Genomic DNA, 14,590 nt, shown 5'->3' with positions numbered 1-14,590 from the left:
TAAATTGTCAGGTGCCATGTTTTCAATGTGTAACCATCTTCACTAAAATCTCATTTGCCTCTGTTGATTAAATCATGGTATTAATGAAATCACACTTTGCCTTCTTTAGAAGCCAGTTAAATTGGATCAATTTCATGATCTCAAACTTTTTTTTTTTTTTTGGCGGTACGCGGGCCTCTCACTGTTGTGGCCTCTCCCGTTGCGGAGCACAGGCTCTGGACGCACAGGCTCAGTGGCCATGGCTCACGGGCCCAGCCGCTCCGCGGCATGTGGGATCTTCCCGGACCGGGGCACGAACCCATGTCCCCTGCATCGGCAGGTGGACTGTCAACCACTGTGCCACCAGGGAAGCCCCATGATCTCAAACTCTTGCTAGTAATTTCATAATTTCATATTGCTGATTGGGTATCTGATTCCTCTACTATATTTTTAACTACTTCAGAGCAAGGACCATTTCTGATTTATTTTTGTAGTTTCCAGATTGTATAGCAATCTTGTCAGAGCAGGCATCAATAAAGATTAATTGCATGCTGTTGATCCTGAGGAACACTAGTGAGAAATTAGCATCGACCCATCATGATTAATGGAAAAGGAAAATTGGAAAACAATAATGGATTGCTAATGTCAGTTTGTGCATGAAAGATAACCTATTTTTATATTTTTTTAATATTTAATTTATTTATTTATTATTTTTGGCTGCGTCGGGTCTTAGTTGCGGCATGTAGGATCTTCGTTGCGGTATGTGGGATCTTTCATTGCAGCACGGGCTCTTTTTTTTTTTTTTTTTTTGCGGTACGCGGGCCTCTCACCGTTGTGGCCTCTCCCGTTGCGGAGCACAGGCTCCGGATACGCAGGATCAGCGGCCATGGCTCACGGGCCTAGCTGCTCTGCGACATATGGGATCTTCCCAGACCGGAGCATGAACCTGTGTCCCCTGCATCGGCAGGCAGACTCTCAACCACTGCACCACCAGGGAAGCCCCAGCACGGGCTCTTTGTTTCAGTGCACAGCCCTCTCTCTAGTTGTGGGGTGCGGGTTTTCTCTCTGGTTGTGGCGTGGGCTCCAGAGCACCTGGGCTCTGTAGTTGTGGTGCGGGCTTAGTTGCCCTGCAGCATGTGGGATCTTAGTTCCCTGACCAGGGATTGAACCCGTGTTCCCTGCACTAGAAGGTGGATTCTTTACCACTGGACCACCAGGGAAGTCCCACAACAACCTATTTGTAAATAACACTTTTTTTAAAGTTTTTCTGATTATAGAAGTGAATACACATGAAATATAGAAATATTTGTTAACACAGAAAAACATAAAGAAGAAAAGTTAAATCGTCTGTCACCTCTTTTACACTATTAAACTAAAAGTTTCCTTTTTCATTTGTAGAGAAAAACCATTAGGTCTTTTTCTTACAACTGTATTGGTTTTCCCTGCTTTCTCAGTCTTTTTATGCTACCCAGATCTGACCTCTATTCTTGAGTGATACTGTTCCACTGACATTATTTTAGATCTTGACCCACCTGTCTCTACTTAAAACTTAATCCTTAATTTGCTTTGGTTTTTATTGCAATTTTTTCATTATCTTTGGAATGCCAAATTACCAGTTCTCACTTAACTTTGGAAAATTGAGTCTTCATTTCTTCATCCTGGAAGCCTAAGATCAAATCTATAATCTCAGTAGTTTTATTACTCAGCATTTTACTCCTACTGATGGCTTCTGGTTTGTCCTCTTGGTTTCCATTAGGTTTCTTGATGCTTCTCAATTCTGTGCTTCTTTTTTGTTGGGGATTTTTTTTTTTTTCTAGTATTCAGTTCACTGATCCTTATTCCAGACACTTTGTGAAAGTTGCCTACTTTAAGGTAACACTTTTTGATCAAATCTGTCTGTGAAGTAATTCTTTTCACAGTCAACATCTCACGCATATAAAACTATATGTCACCTTTTCAGCAATATTTTGTCTTAAGTACATCACTTAACACAAATTGAGAGTTCTCACAGCAGAAACTATGCGTACACTTTATCTTGCTAAGTACAGTGTACTGGCTTGTAATAACAGCTAGTTCTGTCCCTGTTATGCCATCACCTGCTGCCTTGGAAATCATAATGCACATAAAATTGCCATGAGGCAGTGGAATTGAACAACTTTTTCCTTTGCTTTTTTCCCCAGGTCACAGGAAAGGTTTAAATTTGATTTCCTAACGGCCTATTTTTTTTCTTTAGTATCAAAGAACATAGATTATGAAGTGATATTAACTTGATTTGGAGCCGTGTAATCCAATAAACAGCTGGTTTTAATAGCTTTCATTATAAATTGTGCCTGAGGTTTAATAATTAGGCTGTTTGATTTGTCTCAAGTGCTTATAACCCTCACATTTGCAGCCAAATTTTATGTTGGAAGTTAAGATGTTTTCTCTGATATTGAAACTCCAGGTATATATCCCAGAACAGAATTCAAATTTAAGCAAATTAATATAGACAAAACTTACTGTGATTTAGTATTAGTTGAATATCCTAATTTAAATGAAATCATAATAAAATGTATACAGCATATTGAGATTTGAAATAAGGAATGAGTTTTCAAATCCACCAGAAGAAGGTTAGAAACATTCGCATTTTATTCTGGCTCAGGAAGTTATTGAGACCGCCAAGAAACCATTAGTTTTCAAATGTTTTGAGGTTAAGTTATCCTTAGACTTCACTTTTTAAGCTCCAGAATCTAGCTCTTATTTTAGATTGAAATAGAGATGATTTTAAAGAATAACAAATTAAATTTATCTGCTGTAATTACACTTTTTTTCAGGGAACACTCAGAGAAGCTTTATTGAACTCAGTTTGAACCTGTTATTCTGAGTATTACTTACTTATGAAAAATGTAATTTCTTCAAAATGTTTTCTGATCCTGAATGTCATGTTGGATATTGTAGAATTCAGTACAGACTGCAGATTAAACAGAGGGCAAAACATTTTATAAGTCGTAAGAATTTTTGTATTTAGTCACAAGATGAGGTCATGAGCAGATGAGCCGAAATCCCTCTCCCCTAATAGAATAAAAGAAATTTTTTTTTTAAACAGGCTTCTGAGGTATGGTTCTTCTTTTGGTTTTTGATAATACATTACATTTATGTAGAGGCAACAGTCAAGCCCTAGTTTTCTAACTAAATTCAATGTTCTAGCCATTAAATGCCACATTACTTCCCAATATAATTTGAATTGGTGTCCTTGCCCTCCTCTGTAAAATGGACCTAATACTAACTTATTTAGAAAATTCTAAAGATTATAGCAATCCCAGTGGAATAAGTAAAAATCATAACTTATGTTTTAACCTGCTTCTAGAGGCGTTTGGTAAGTCCAAGCATTAGGACTTAACCAAATAAAAGTTAGCAGTGAGTGATACATTCTATGCTTTAGGACAGGTATTCTCCTGACCATTTGTTACTTCCCCAGTTGGTGGTTGGTGCAGTGGAGATGCCATTTCCAGTGTTGAACGATATGATCCACAGACCAATGAATGGCGAATGGTAGCTTCAATGAGCAAAAGGCGATGTGGAGTTGGGGTCAGTGTTCTTGATGACCTGTTATATGCAGTAGGAGGCCATGATGGGTCCTCTTATCTCAATAGTGTTGAAAGGTAAGTAGGGTCAATTTGAAATTTTTTTCTCTTCTATTCATATTGTTTTGTTTGAGATGTTAATTAGAAACAGATGTAACGTGTTGCTTTAGTTTTGTGTCTGTGGCACTAGCTGGCAGCCTAGACCACTTACTATGACATACAAGTCCTTTATGATCTGACCTCCACCTGTTTCTCCAGTCTGTCTCCCCTGGCACACCACTATTCCCTAAACACGCTAGTGCAGACCCACCAAATTGTCTGCAGTTCCTTAGACATGCTGTCCTCTTTCGTGCCTCTTTGCCTATATATATGCATGCTGTTCGTTCTTCCCTGGAATATCTTTTCAAGATTCAAATGTTACTTCTTATATAAAGCCTTCTCTGGCACCATAGAGACAGGTTAGTTACTCAGTCCTCTGATCTTTCACAAGTATTTTGAACATACTTGTACATATCACATTGGCTGTAATTGTTTATTGAAATGTCTTTTTCCATATCTGTGACAATGCCTGGCACATTAGAAACCTACAATAATTTATTTTTTAATAACTTCTAGGTTCTTGTTCTCATCCAACCCTTTTTCATTCAGCTGTGTTCTTGATACTTACCAAACATATCTATGAAACCCTGCAGCATATCAAGATCTAGAGATACAGATTGTATAGTTGGAAAGAAAAAACAACAACAGAGGGATCAGCTCCATAGAAGTTTTTAAAAAAAAAAGCACACTTAAAAACAAATTGAGTTAACTAAATAAGGGTGGAAATGATTACATATTTACAACTTAATAACAGTGAAGCCCATGAATATCAAAACGTGTGGTCTGCAACTAAAGTAATATTCAGAGGCAGATTTATATACATTATAACTTACGTGCATTCATTTGAAAATAAGAAAGACGGGAAAATAAATCATGCTTTTAAATAAAAAAAGTTATAAAAAGAGCAACAAAACCCAAGAAAATAGAAAGAAGAAATTAACTGGAAAGAAAAGTTAATGAAATTAAAAACAAATATATAGCTACAAAAAGAGCAATTTGATAGTATTTTTTTTTATTAAAAATGAAGAGGGGGACCTTCAAGATGGTGGAGGAGTAAGACATGGAAATCACCTCGCTACCCACAAATACATCAAAGATATAGCTACAAGTGGAACAACTCCTACAGAACATCTACTGAATGCTGGCAGAAGACCTCAGACTTCCCAAAAGGGAAGAAAATCCCCACGTACCTGGGTAGGGCAAAAGAAAAGAGGAAGAACACAGACAAAAGAATAGGGATGGGACCTGCACCTCTGGGAGGGAGCTGTGAAGGAGGAAAAGTTTCCATACACTAGGAAGCCCCTTCACTGGCGGAGACGGGGGGGGGGGGAAGCTTCAGAGCCACGGAGGAGAGCACAGCAACAGGGGTGCAGAGGTCAAAGCGGAGAGATTCCTGCACAGAGGATTGATGCCGACCAGCACTCACCAGCTTGAGAGGCTTGTCCGCTCACCCACTGGGGAGGGTGGGGGCTGGGAGCTGAGGCTCGGGCTTCGGAGGTCAGATCCCAGGGAGAAGACTGGGGTTGGCTGCATGAACACAGCCTGAAGGGGGCTAGTGCGCCACAGCTAGCCAGGAGGGAGTCCGAGAAAAAGTCTGGACCTGCCAAAGAGGCAAGAGACCATTGTTTTGGGTGCACAAAGAGAGGCAATTCCTTCCCTCTGTGCCCACAGAAGGCAGAGCACTGCCTAAGCGAGCTTCAGAGATGGACGCAAGCTGCGGCTATCAGCTTGGATCCCAGAGATGGGCATGAAATGCTAAGGCTGCCGCCGCCGTCCACTAAGAATCCAGTGTGCAAGCACAGGACACTATCCACCACCCACCGTGGGAGCCTGTGCAGCCTGCCACTGCCAGGGTCCCATGATCCAGGGACAACTTCCCCAGGAGAACACACGGCATGCCTCAGGCTGTTGCAATGTCACACTGGCCTCGGCTGCCACAGGCTCACCCCGCATTCCCATTATGACTACCGTACCCCTCCCTCCACCCAGCCTGAGTGAGCCAGAGCCCCCTAATCAGGCGCTGCTTTAACCCCCTCCTGTCTGGATGGGGAAAAGGTGCCTCAGGTCTTGGTGGGGAACAGATGCCTAAGGGTGACCTACACACAGAGGTGGGACCAAAACCAAAGCTGAACCCCAGAAGCTGTGCAAAGAAAGAAGAGAAAGGGAAGTTTCTCCATGCAGCCTCAGGAGCAGTGGATTAAATCCCGACAATCAACTTGGTGTACCCTGCATCTGTGGAATACCTGAATAGACAACAGATCGTCTCAAAATTGAGGTCGTGGACTTTAGGAGCAACTGTAGACTTAGGGTTTGCTGTCTGCAGCTGACTTGTTTTTGATATTTATGTTTATCTTAGTTTAGTTTTTAACACTTGTTATCATTGGTGGATTTGTTTATTGGTTTGGTTGCTCTCTTTTTTTAATTATTATTTTTATGTTAATTTTTTTTATGTACTTTATTTTATTTTACTTTATTTTTTTCTTTCTTTTTTCCTCCCTTTTCTTCTGAGCCATGTGACTGACAGGGTGTTGGTGCTCCGGCCTGGTGTCAGGCCTGAGCCTCTGAGGTGGGAGAGCCAAGTTCAAGACACTGGACCACCAGAGACCTCCTGGCCCCACGTAATATCAATCAACACTGAGACCCAGCTCCACTAACAGAGAACTATGCAGCTGATGAAGCAGCAAGGTAAAAACCCACCAGACCAAACAAATGAAGAGGGAATAGGAAGTCTACGTGAAAAAGAATTCAGAGTAATGATAGTAAAGATGATCCAAAATCTTGGACATGGAATGGAGAAAACACAAACGTTTAACAAGGACCTAGAAGAACTAAGGAGCAAACAAACAATGATGAACACCACAATAAATGAAATTAAAAATTCTCTGGAAGGAATCAATAGAATAACTGAGGCAGAAGAACAGATAACTGACTTGGAAGAGAAAATAGTGGAAATAACTACTGCAGAGCAGAATAAAGAAAAAAGAATGAAAAGAATTGAGGACAGTCTCAGAGACCTCTGGGACAACATTAAACGCACCAACATTCGAATTATAGGGATCCCAGAAGAAGGAGAGAAAAAGAAAGGGTCTGAGAAAATATTTAAAGAGATTATAGTTGAAAACTTTCCTCACATGGGAAAGGAAAGTCAATCAAGTCCAGGAAGCACCGCAAGTCCCATACAGGATAAATTCAAGGAGAAACATGCCAAGACACATATTAATCAAACTATCGAAAATTAAATTCAAAGACAAAATATTAAAAGCAGCAAGGGAAAAGCAACAAGTAACATTCAAGGAAATCCCCCATAAGGTTAACAACTGATCTTTCAGCAGAAATTCTGCAAACCAGAAGGGAGTGGCAGGACATGTTTAAAGTGATGAAAGGGAAAATCCTACAACCAAGATTACTCTACCCAGCAAGGATCTCTTTTAGATTCAAGAGAGAAATTAAAACCTTTACAGACAAGCAAAAACTGAGAATTCAGCACCACCAAACCAGCTTTACAACAAATGCTAAAGGAACTTCTCTAGGCAGGAAACACAAGAGAAGGAATAGACCTACAAAAACAAACCCAAAACAATTAAGAAAATGGTAAGAGAAACATACATATCGATAATTACCTTAAATGTAAATTGATTAAATGCTCCAACCAAAAGACATAGACTGGCTGAATGCATACAAAGACAAGACCCGTGTATATGCTGTCTACAAAAGACCTACTTCAGACCTAGGGACACATACAGACAAAGTGAGGGGATGGAAAAAGATATTCCATGCAAATGGAAATCAAAAGAAAGCTGGAGTAGCAATTCACATATCAGAAAAAATAGACTTTAAAATGAAGACTATTACAAGACACAAAGAAGGACACTACCATAATGATCAAGGGATCAATCCAAGAAGAAGATATGACAATTGTAAATATTTATGCACCCCAAATAGGAGCATCTCAATACATAAGGCAAATGCTAACAGCAATAAAAGGGGAAATCAACAGCAACACAATAATAGTAGGGGACTTTAACATCCCACTTTAACCAATGGACAGATCATCCAAAATGAAAATAAATAACGAAACACAAGCTTTAAATGACACACTAGACAAGATGGACATTAATTTTTATGTATAGGACATTCCATCCAAAAACAACAGAATATACTTTCTTATGTGCTCATGGAACATTCTCTAGGATAGATCATATCTTGGGGCACAAATCAAGCCTTGGTAAATTTAAGAAAATTGAAATCATATCAACTGTCTTTTCCGACCACAATGCTATGAGACTAGATATAAATTACAGGGAAAAAACTAAAAAATCCAAACACATGGAGGCTAAACAGTATGCTACTAAATAACCAAGAGATCACTGAAGAAATCAGAGAGGAAATCAAAAAATACCTAGAAACAAATGACAATGAAAGCATGACAACCCAAAACCTATGGGATGCAGCAAAAGCAGTTCTAAGAGGGAAGTCTATAGCAATACAATCCCACCTCAAGAAACAAGAAAAATCTCAAATAAACAACCTAACCTTAAACCTAAAGCAATTAGAGAAAGAAGAACAAAAAAACCCCAAAGTTAGCAGAAGGAAAGAAATCATAAAGATCAGATCAGAAATAAAACAAAATTGATAGACCATTAGCCAAACTCATCAAGAAAAAAAGGGAGAAGACTCAAATCAACAGAATTAGAACTGAAAAAGAAGAAGTAACAACTGACACTGCAGAAATACAAAGGATCATGAGAGATTACTACAAGCAACTCTATGCCAATAAATTGGACAACCTGAAAGAAAAAGACAAATTCTTAGAAAAGCACAACCTTCTGAGACTGAACCAGGAAGAAATAGAAAATATAAACAGAACAATCACAAGCACTGAAATTGAAACTGTGATTAAAAATCTTCCAACAAACAAAAGCCCAGGACCAGATGGCTTCACAGGTGAATTGTATCAAACATTTAGAAAAGAGCTAACACCTATCCTTCTCAAACTCTTCCAAAATATAGCAGAGGGAGGAACACTCGCAAACTCATTCTACGAGGCCACCATCATCCTGATGCCAAAACCAGACAAAGATATCACAAAAAAAGAAAACTACAGGCCAATATCACTGATGAACATAGATGCAAAGATCCTCAACAAAATACCAGCAAACAGAATCCAACAGCACCTTAAAAGGAGCACACACCATGATCAAGTGGGGTTTATCCCAGGGATGCAAGGATTCTTCAATATATGCAAGTCAATCAATGTGATACACCAAATTAAATTGAAGAATAAAAACCATGGGATAATCTCAATAGATGCAGAAAAAGCTTTTGACAAAATTCAACACCCATTTATGATAAAAACTCTCCAGAAAGTAGGCATAGAGGGAGCCTACCTCAACATAATAAAGTCCATATATGACAAACCCACAGCCAACATCATTCTCAATGGTGAAAAACTGAAACCGTTTCCTCTAAGATCAGGAACAAGACAAGGTTGCCCACTCTCACCACTATTATTCAACTTAGTTTTGGAAGTTTTAGCCACAGCAATCAGAGAAGAAAAAGAAATAAAAGGAATCTAAATTGGAAAAGAAGAAATAGAACTGTCACTGTGTGCAGATAACATGATATTATACATAGAGAATCCTAAAGATGCTACCAGAAAACTACTAGAGCTAATCAATGAATTTGGTAAAGTAGCAGGATACAAAATTAATGCACAGAAATCTCTTGCATTCCTATACACTAATGATGAAAAATCTGAAAGTGAAATAAAGAAAACACTCCCATTTACCATTGCAACAAAAAGAATAAAATACCTAGGAATAAACCTATCTAAGGAGACAAAAGACCTGTATGCAGAAAACTATAAGACACTGATGAAAGAAATGAAAGATGATACAAAAAGATGGAGAGATGTACCATGTTCTTGGATTGGAAGAATCAACATTGTGGAAATGACTGTACTACCCAAAGCAATCTACAGATTCAGTGCAATCGCTATCATATTACCAATGGCATTTTTCACAGAACTAGAACTAAAAGTTTCACGATTTCTACTGAAACACAAAAGACCTGAATAGCCAAAGCAATCTTGAGAAAGAAAAATGGAGCTGGAAGAATCAGACTCCCTGACTTCAGACTATACCAAAAGCTACAGTAATCAAGACAGTATGGTACTGGCACAGAAATAGAAATGTTTATCCATGGAACTGGATAGAAAGCCCAGAGATAAACCCACGTACATATGGTCACCTTATCTTTGATAAAGGAGGCAGGAATATACAGTGGAAAAAAGACACCTCTTCAATAAGTGGTGCTGGGAAAACTGGACAGCTACATGTAAAAGAATGAAATTAGACCCCTCCCTTACACCATACACAAAAGTAAACTCAAAATGGATTAAAGACCTACATGTAAGGCCAGACACTATAAAACTCTTAGAGGAAAACATAGGCAGAACACTCTATGACATAAATCACAGCAAGATCCTTTTTGATCTACCTCCTAGAGAAATGGAAATAAAAACAAAAATAAACAAATGGGACCTAAGGAAACCTAAAAGCTTTTGCACAACAAAGGAAATCATAAGCAAGACGAAAAGACAACCCTCACAATGGGAGAAAATATTTGCAAACAAAGCAACTGACAAAGGATTAATCTCCAAAATATACAAGCAGCTCATGCAGTTCAATATCAAAAAAACAAACAACCCAACCGCAAAATGGGCAGAAGACCTAAATAGACGTTTCTCCAAAGAAGATATACGGATTGCCAACAAACACATGAAAGGATGCTCAACATCGCGAATCATTAGAAAAATACAAGTCAAAACTACAATGAGGGGGCTTCCCTGGTGGCGCAGTGGTTGAGAGTCCGCCTGCCGATGCAGGGGACACGGGTTTGTGCCCTGGTCCGGGAAGATCCCACATGCCGTGTAGCGGCTGGGCCTGTGAGCCATGGCTGCTGAGCCTGCACGTGCGGAGCCTGTGCTCCGCAACGAGAGAGGCCACAACAGTGAGAGGCCTGCGTACCACAAAAAAAAAAAAAAAAAAAAAAAAATTACAATGAGGTATCACCTCACACTGGTCAGAATGGCCATCATCAAAAAATCCACAAGTAATAAATGCTAGAGAGGGTGTAGAGAAACAGGAACCTTCTTGCACTGTTGGTGGGAACGTAAATTGATACAGTCACTATGGAGAATGGTATGGAGGTTCCTTAAAAAACTAAAAATAGAACTATTATATGACCCAGCAATCCCACTACTGGGCATATACCCTGAGAAAACCATAATTCAAAAAGAGTCATGTACCACAATGTTCATTGCAGCTCTATTTACAATAGCCAGGAGATGGAAGCAACCTAAATGTCTATCGACAGATGATTGAATAAAGAAGATGTGGCACATATATACAATGGATTATTACTCAGCCATAAAAAGAAACAAAATTGAGTTATTTGTAGTGAGGTGGATGGACCTAGATTCTGTCATACAGAGTGAAGTAAGTCAGAAAGAGAAAAACAAATACTGTATGCTAACACATATATATGGAATCTAAAAAAAAAAAAAAAAAAGGTTCTGATGAACCTAGGGGCAGGACAGGAATAAAGACAGACATAGAGAATGCACTTGAGGACATGGGGAGGGGGAAGGGTAAACTGGGGCGAAGTGAGAGAGTGGCATGGACATATGTACATTACCCAATGTAAAATAGATAGCTAGTGGGAAGCAGCTGCATAGCACAGGGAGATCAGCTCAGTGCTTTGTGACTACCTAGAGGGGTTAGATAGGGAGGGTGGAAGGGAGATGCAAGAGAGAGGGGATATGGGATATATGTGTACGTGTAGCTGATTCACTTTGTTATACAGCAGAAACTAACCGAACATTGTAAAGCACCTATACTCCAATAAAGATGTTAAAAAAAAAATGAATATACTCTTTGCTCCATGATTCTGCTTCTCATCATCCATTGCACAAGGAGAAATATACAAGGGTGATCACTGTTTTTAATAACAAAATGTCACAATGTAAGGATACATCAATAGGAATATGATTTAAATAATATATGGAACACACAATATAATTAAATAGTTCAAGAGAAATCTAGAGTTATATCTATTATGAATAGATCTCAGAAATATATTGAGTGAAAAAGTAATGCATAATATGTGGCATTATTTATGTACAGAAAACATGCTTGCATATAAAGAAATATATATATGTGGATAGATATATACCTATTTAAAAGAATTTTACCGAAAAATCTTGAAGGATGTACACCAAATCAAAATGGGAAAAGAACAGAAGTTGGGTGGAACTCAAAGAGAATTTTAGCTTTATCTATAACATTCTGAAAAAAGTTTTTAAAGAAAATATATTTATATGTAACTTTTTAAGTAAAACTGAATTTCAAAAACTATATATAAGTTAGACTATCACATATTTAGTTATTTATCAGCCCATATTTGGGGAAAGAATATATATATCATATATCATTGCATGTATAAACATAGCCCTCTTTGTGTAATACGAGCTGTGTTCTTGACATGTTCTCTGCAGGTATGACCCCAAAACAAACCAATGGAGCAGTGATGTTGCTCCTACAAGCACCTGCAGGACAAGTGTTGGTGTGGCTGTGCTTGGAGGCTTTCTCTATGCTGTGGGTGGCCAGGATGGAGTGTCTTGCCTCAACATCGTTGAGAGGTGATTTTTTTAAAGTCATTTTCCGTTTTTTAAAAGAAACAATTTAGGACACTAGGGATTCACTATTCAGTAGATTTCCCATGGGCTTTAAGGAAAAAGTTTTCAGTTAACTTTAAAGTCTAGGAAGATGAAAGATATAACCCAATTTTTAAAATTATGTGTTACACTGACTGAGCCTAACATTGAAGTGTTGGAATCATATTTTAAATTTCATTTTATATATGATATCAAGGATACCACTTCTGAAATCTGTTCTGATTTTTTTTCCCCAGTAATTGGAATAACTTTGCTCAGACTTCCTCCAGAAAAAATGATTAAAGCAATCATTCTTTGTGTAGCATACCTTATAAAAACTCCAAGGTATTTTGTATGTGGATTCTCATTAATTCTTTTTTTAAGTTTTTCTTTATTAGTTTGTTTATTTTGGCTGCGCTGGGACTTCGTTGTGGCACGCAGGGTCTTTGTAGCAGGGCTTCTCTAGTTGCGGCGTGCAGGCTCAGTAGTTGAGGCATGCTGGCTCTCTAGTTGCGGTATGTGGGATCTTAGTTCCCCAACCAGGGATCAAACCCAGGCCCCCTGCATTGGGAGCATGGAGTCTTACCCACTGGACCACCAGGGAAGTCCCTGGCCCCTCTCATTAATTCTTGAAGTACACTTGGGGAAATCTTGGTGGGTTGCCATAATTTACTGTATACTTTTTTTTTTTCTTTTTGTCTGCGTTGGGTCTTCGTTGCTACACATGGGCTTTTCTCTAGTTGTGGACAGTGGGAGCTACTCTTCCTTGCCGTGTGCAGGCTTCTCATTGCAGTGGCTGCTCTTGTTGCAGAGCACGGGCTCTAGGTGCACAGGCTTTGGTAGTTGTGGCTTGCAGGCTCTAGAGCACAGGGTCAGTAGTGGTGCATGGGCTTAGCTGCTCCACGGCATGTGGGATCTTCCCAGACCAGGGCTCGAACACGTGTCCCCTGCATCAGCAGGCGGATTCTCAACCACTGGGCCACCAGGGAAGCCCCTATTATCAGATTTTTTGAAGCAATACTTTATGCCAGAAGAAAATGGAGTAACATATTTTAGATAGGGAGGGTGGAAGGGAGATGCAAGAGGGAGGGAGATGCAACAAAGAATTCTTTGTTGGGTGGGGGAGGGGCTGTCCTGTGCACTATAGGGTGTTTAACAGCATCCTTGGCCTCTACCGATTAAGTGCCACTAGTACATGCCTGGTTGTAATAACCAAAAATGTCCCCAGACGTTGCCACATGTCCTGGGGGGTGGGGTTGGAGGCACAATCACCCCAGTTGAGAACCAGTTGTGCTAGAGCCATCTAGTCACTAGGAACCCTCAAAATTGACCAGCCAAGATGGCTTTCCAGGACAGGGCCCACACTTCTGGGAGCAGAGTCAAAATTGAGCAGGACAAGGACAACAGATACAGTGAAAAGAAGGCCAGGTTAAAAGTAGGAGTATTGAATAAAGCCAATACATCTCAGGAGGCAAACCACTATATTTTTTAATGCTACATGAAAAAAAAAAAAAAAAAAGAGGGAACTCCATGAAACTGGAAATATTAGCACAAACCACTCTTTCTTCTAAGAGTTCAGGAAAACTCATTTCATGTAAAAATGAGCAACAGAAAGGTGTTGAGGCTAGATCCCATTAAAGTTAATATATGAAGAGAGAATAAGCAGCAATTACGTCTCTATAGAGAATGAAAGCATACCTGAAAGATACAGCTACAGAACAGATCAAAACTGTAATCAGCTATTTCAAAAATATGCTAAAAGGCATTAGGAAAACAGTGCAAGATATGAAAACACACAAGTCAGAATCTGAAAAGCTCAGAAATGAGATGACAAAACTCAAAAAAATATTAGAAATGTAAGAAAAAATCACTTTAGAATGAAGGGTTAAATTAGAACAAATAAGCAAAACAGATAATGCCAAAAGACAAATAGAAGGTGAAAAAGAGGAAAGTTTTAAAGTCAAAAAGAAATAAAGAGGTAAAAAGGATTTGAGAGACAGCAACAAATATTGAAGACAGGTAAAAATCCACTGTACAGATAATAGGAGTCCATGAAGAAGAAAATGAAAACAAGGGAACAGAGCAGATGCTAAAAACTGTGATTCAAAATTATTTTCCTGTTGTAATCTTTTAAAAATTGAAATGGTTTATTGAAATAATACACTATATCCTCTGAATACTGACCCAGAACAATGAACACTAAGATATATTCTAATAAAATTATTGGACCTTA

At 38.9% G+C, this 14,590-nt stretch overlaps 1 protein-coding gene across 3 annotated transcripts in view; it reads left to right on the top strand.

Moving 5' to 3' along the window:
- The window catches only part of KLHL20 (kelch like family member 20), a 78,586-nt gene that overhangs the window by 46,369 nt on the left and 17,627 nt on the right, over positions 1–14,590 (top strand). For all 3 annotated transcript variants that reach the window (XM_029229268.1, XM_029229269.1, XM_029229270.1), the window contains 2 exons: positions 3,437–3,620; positions 12,199–12,342. In XM_029229268.1, coding sequence (XP_029085101.1) covers positions 3,437–3,620; positions 12,199–12,342 — 328 coding nt within the window. The remainder of the gene's footprint in view (positions 1–3,436; positions 3,621–12,198; positions 12,343–14,590) is intronic.

This window comes from Monodon monoceros, unplaced genomic scaffold (genome assembly GCF_005190385.1).
Source record: "Monodon monoceros isolate NGI ecotype Baffin Bay Population unplaced genomic scaffold, NGI_Narwhal_1 Super_Scaffold_18, whole genome shotgun sequence".
NCBI classification, from domain to species: Eukaryota; Metazoa; Chordata; class Mammalia; order Artiodactyla; family Monodontidae; genus Monodon; species Monodon monoceros.
Note: the sequence above shows the minus strand (reverse complement) of the source record. Positions and strands in the feature narration are given on the sequence as shown.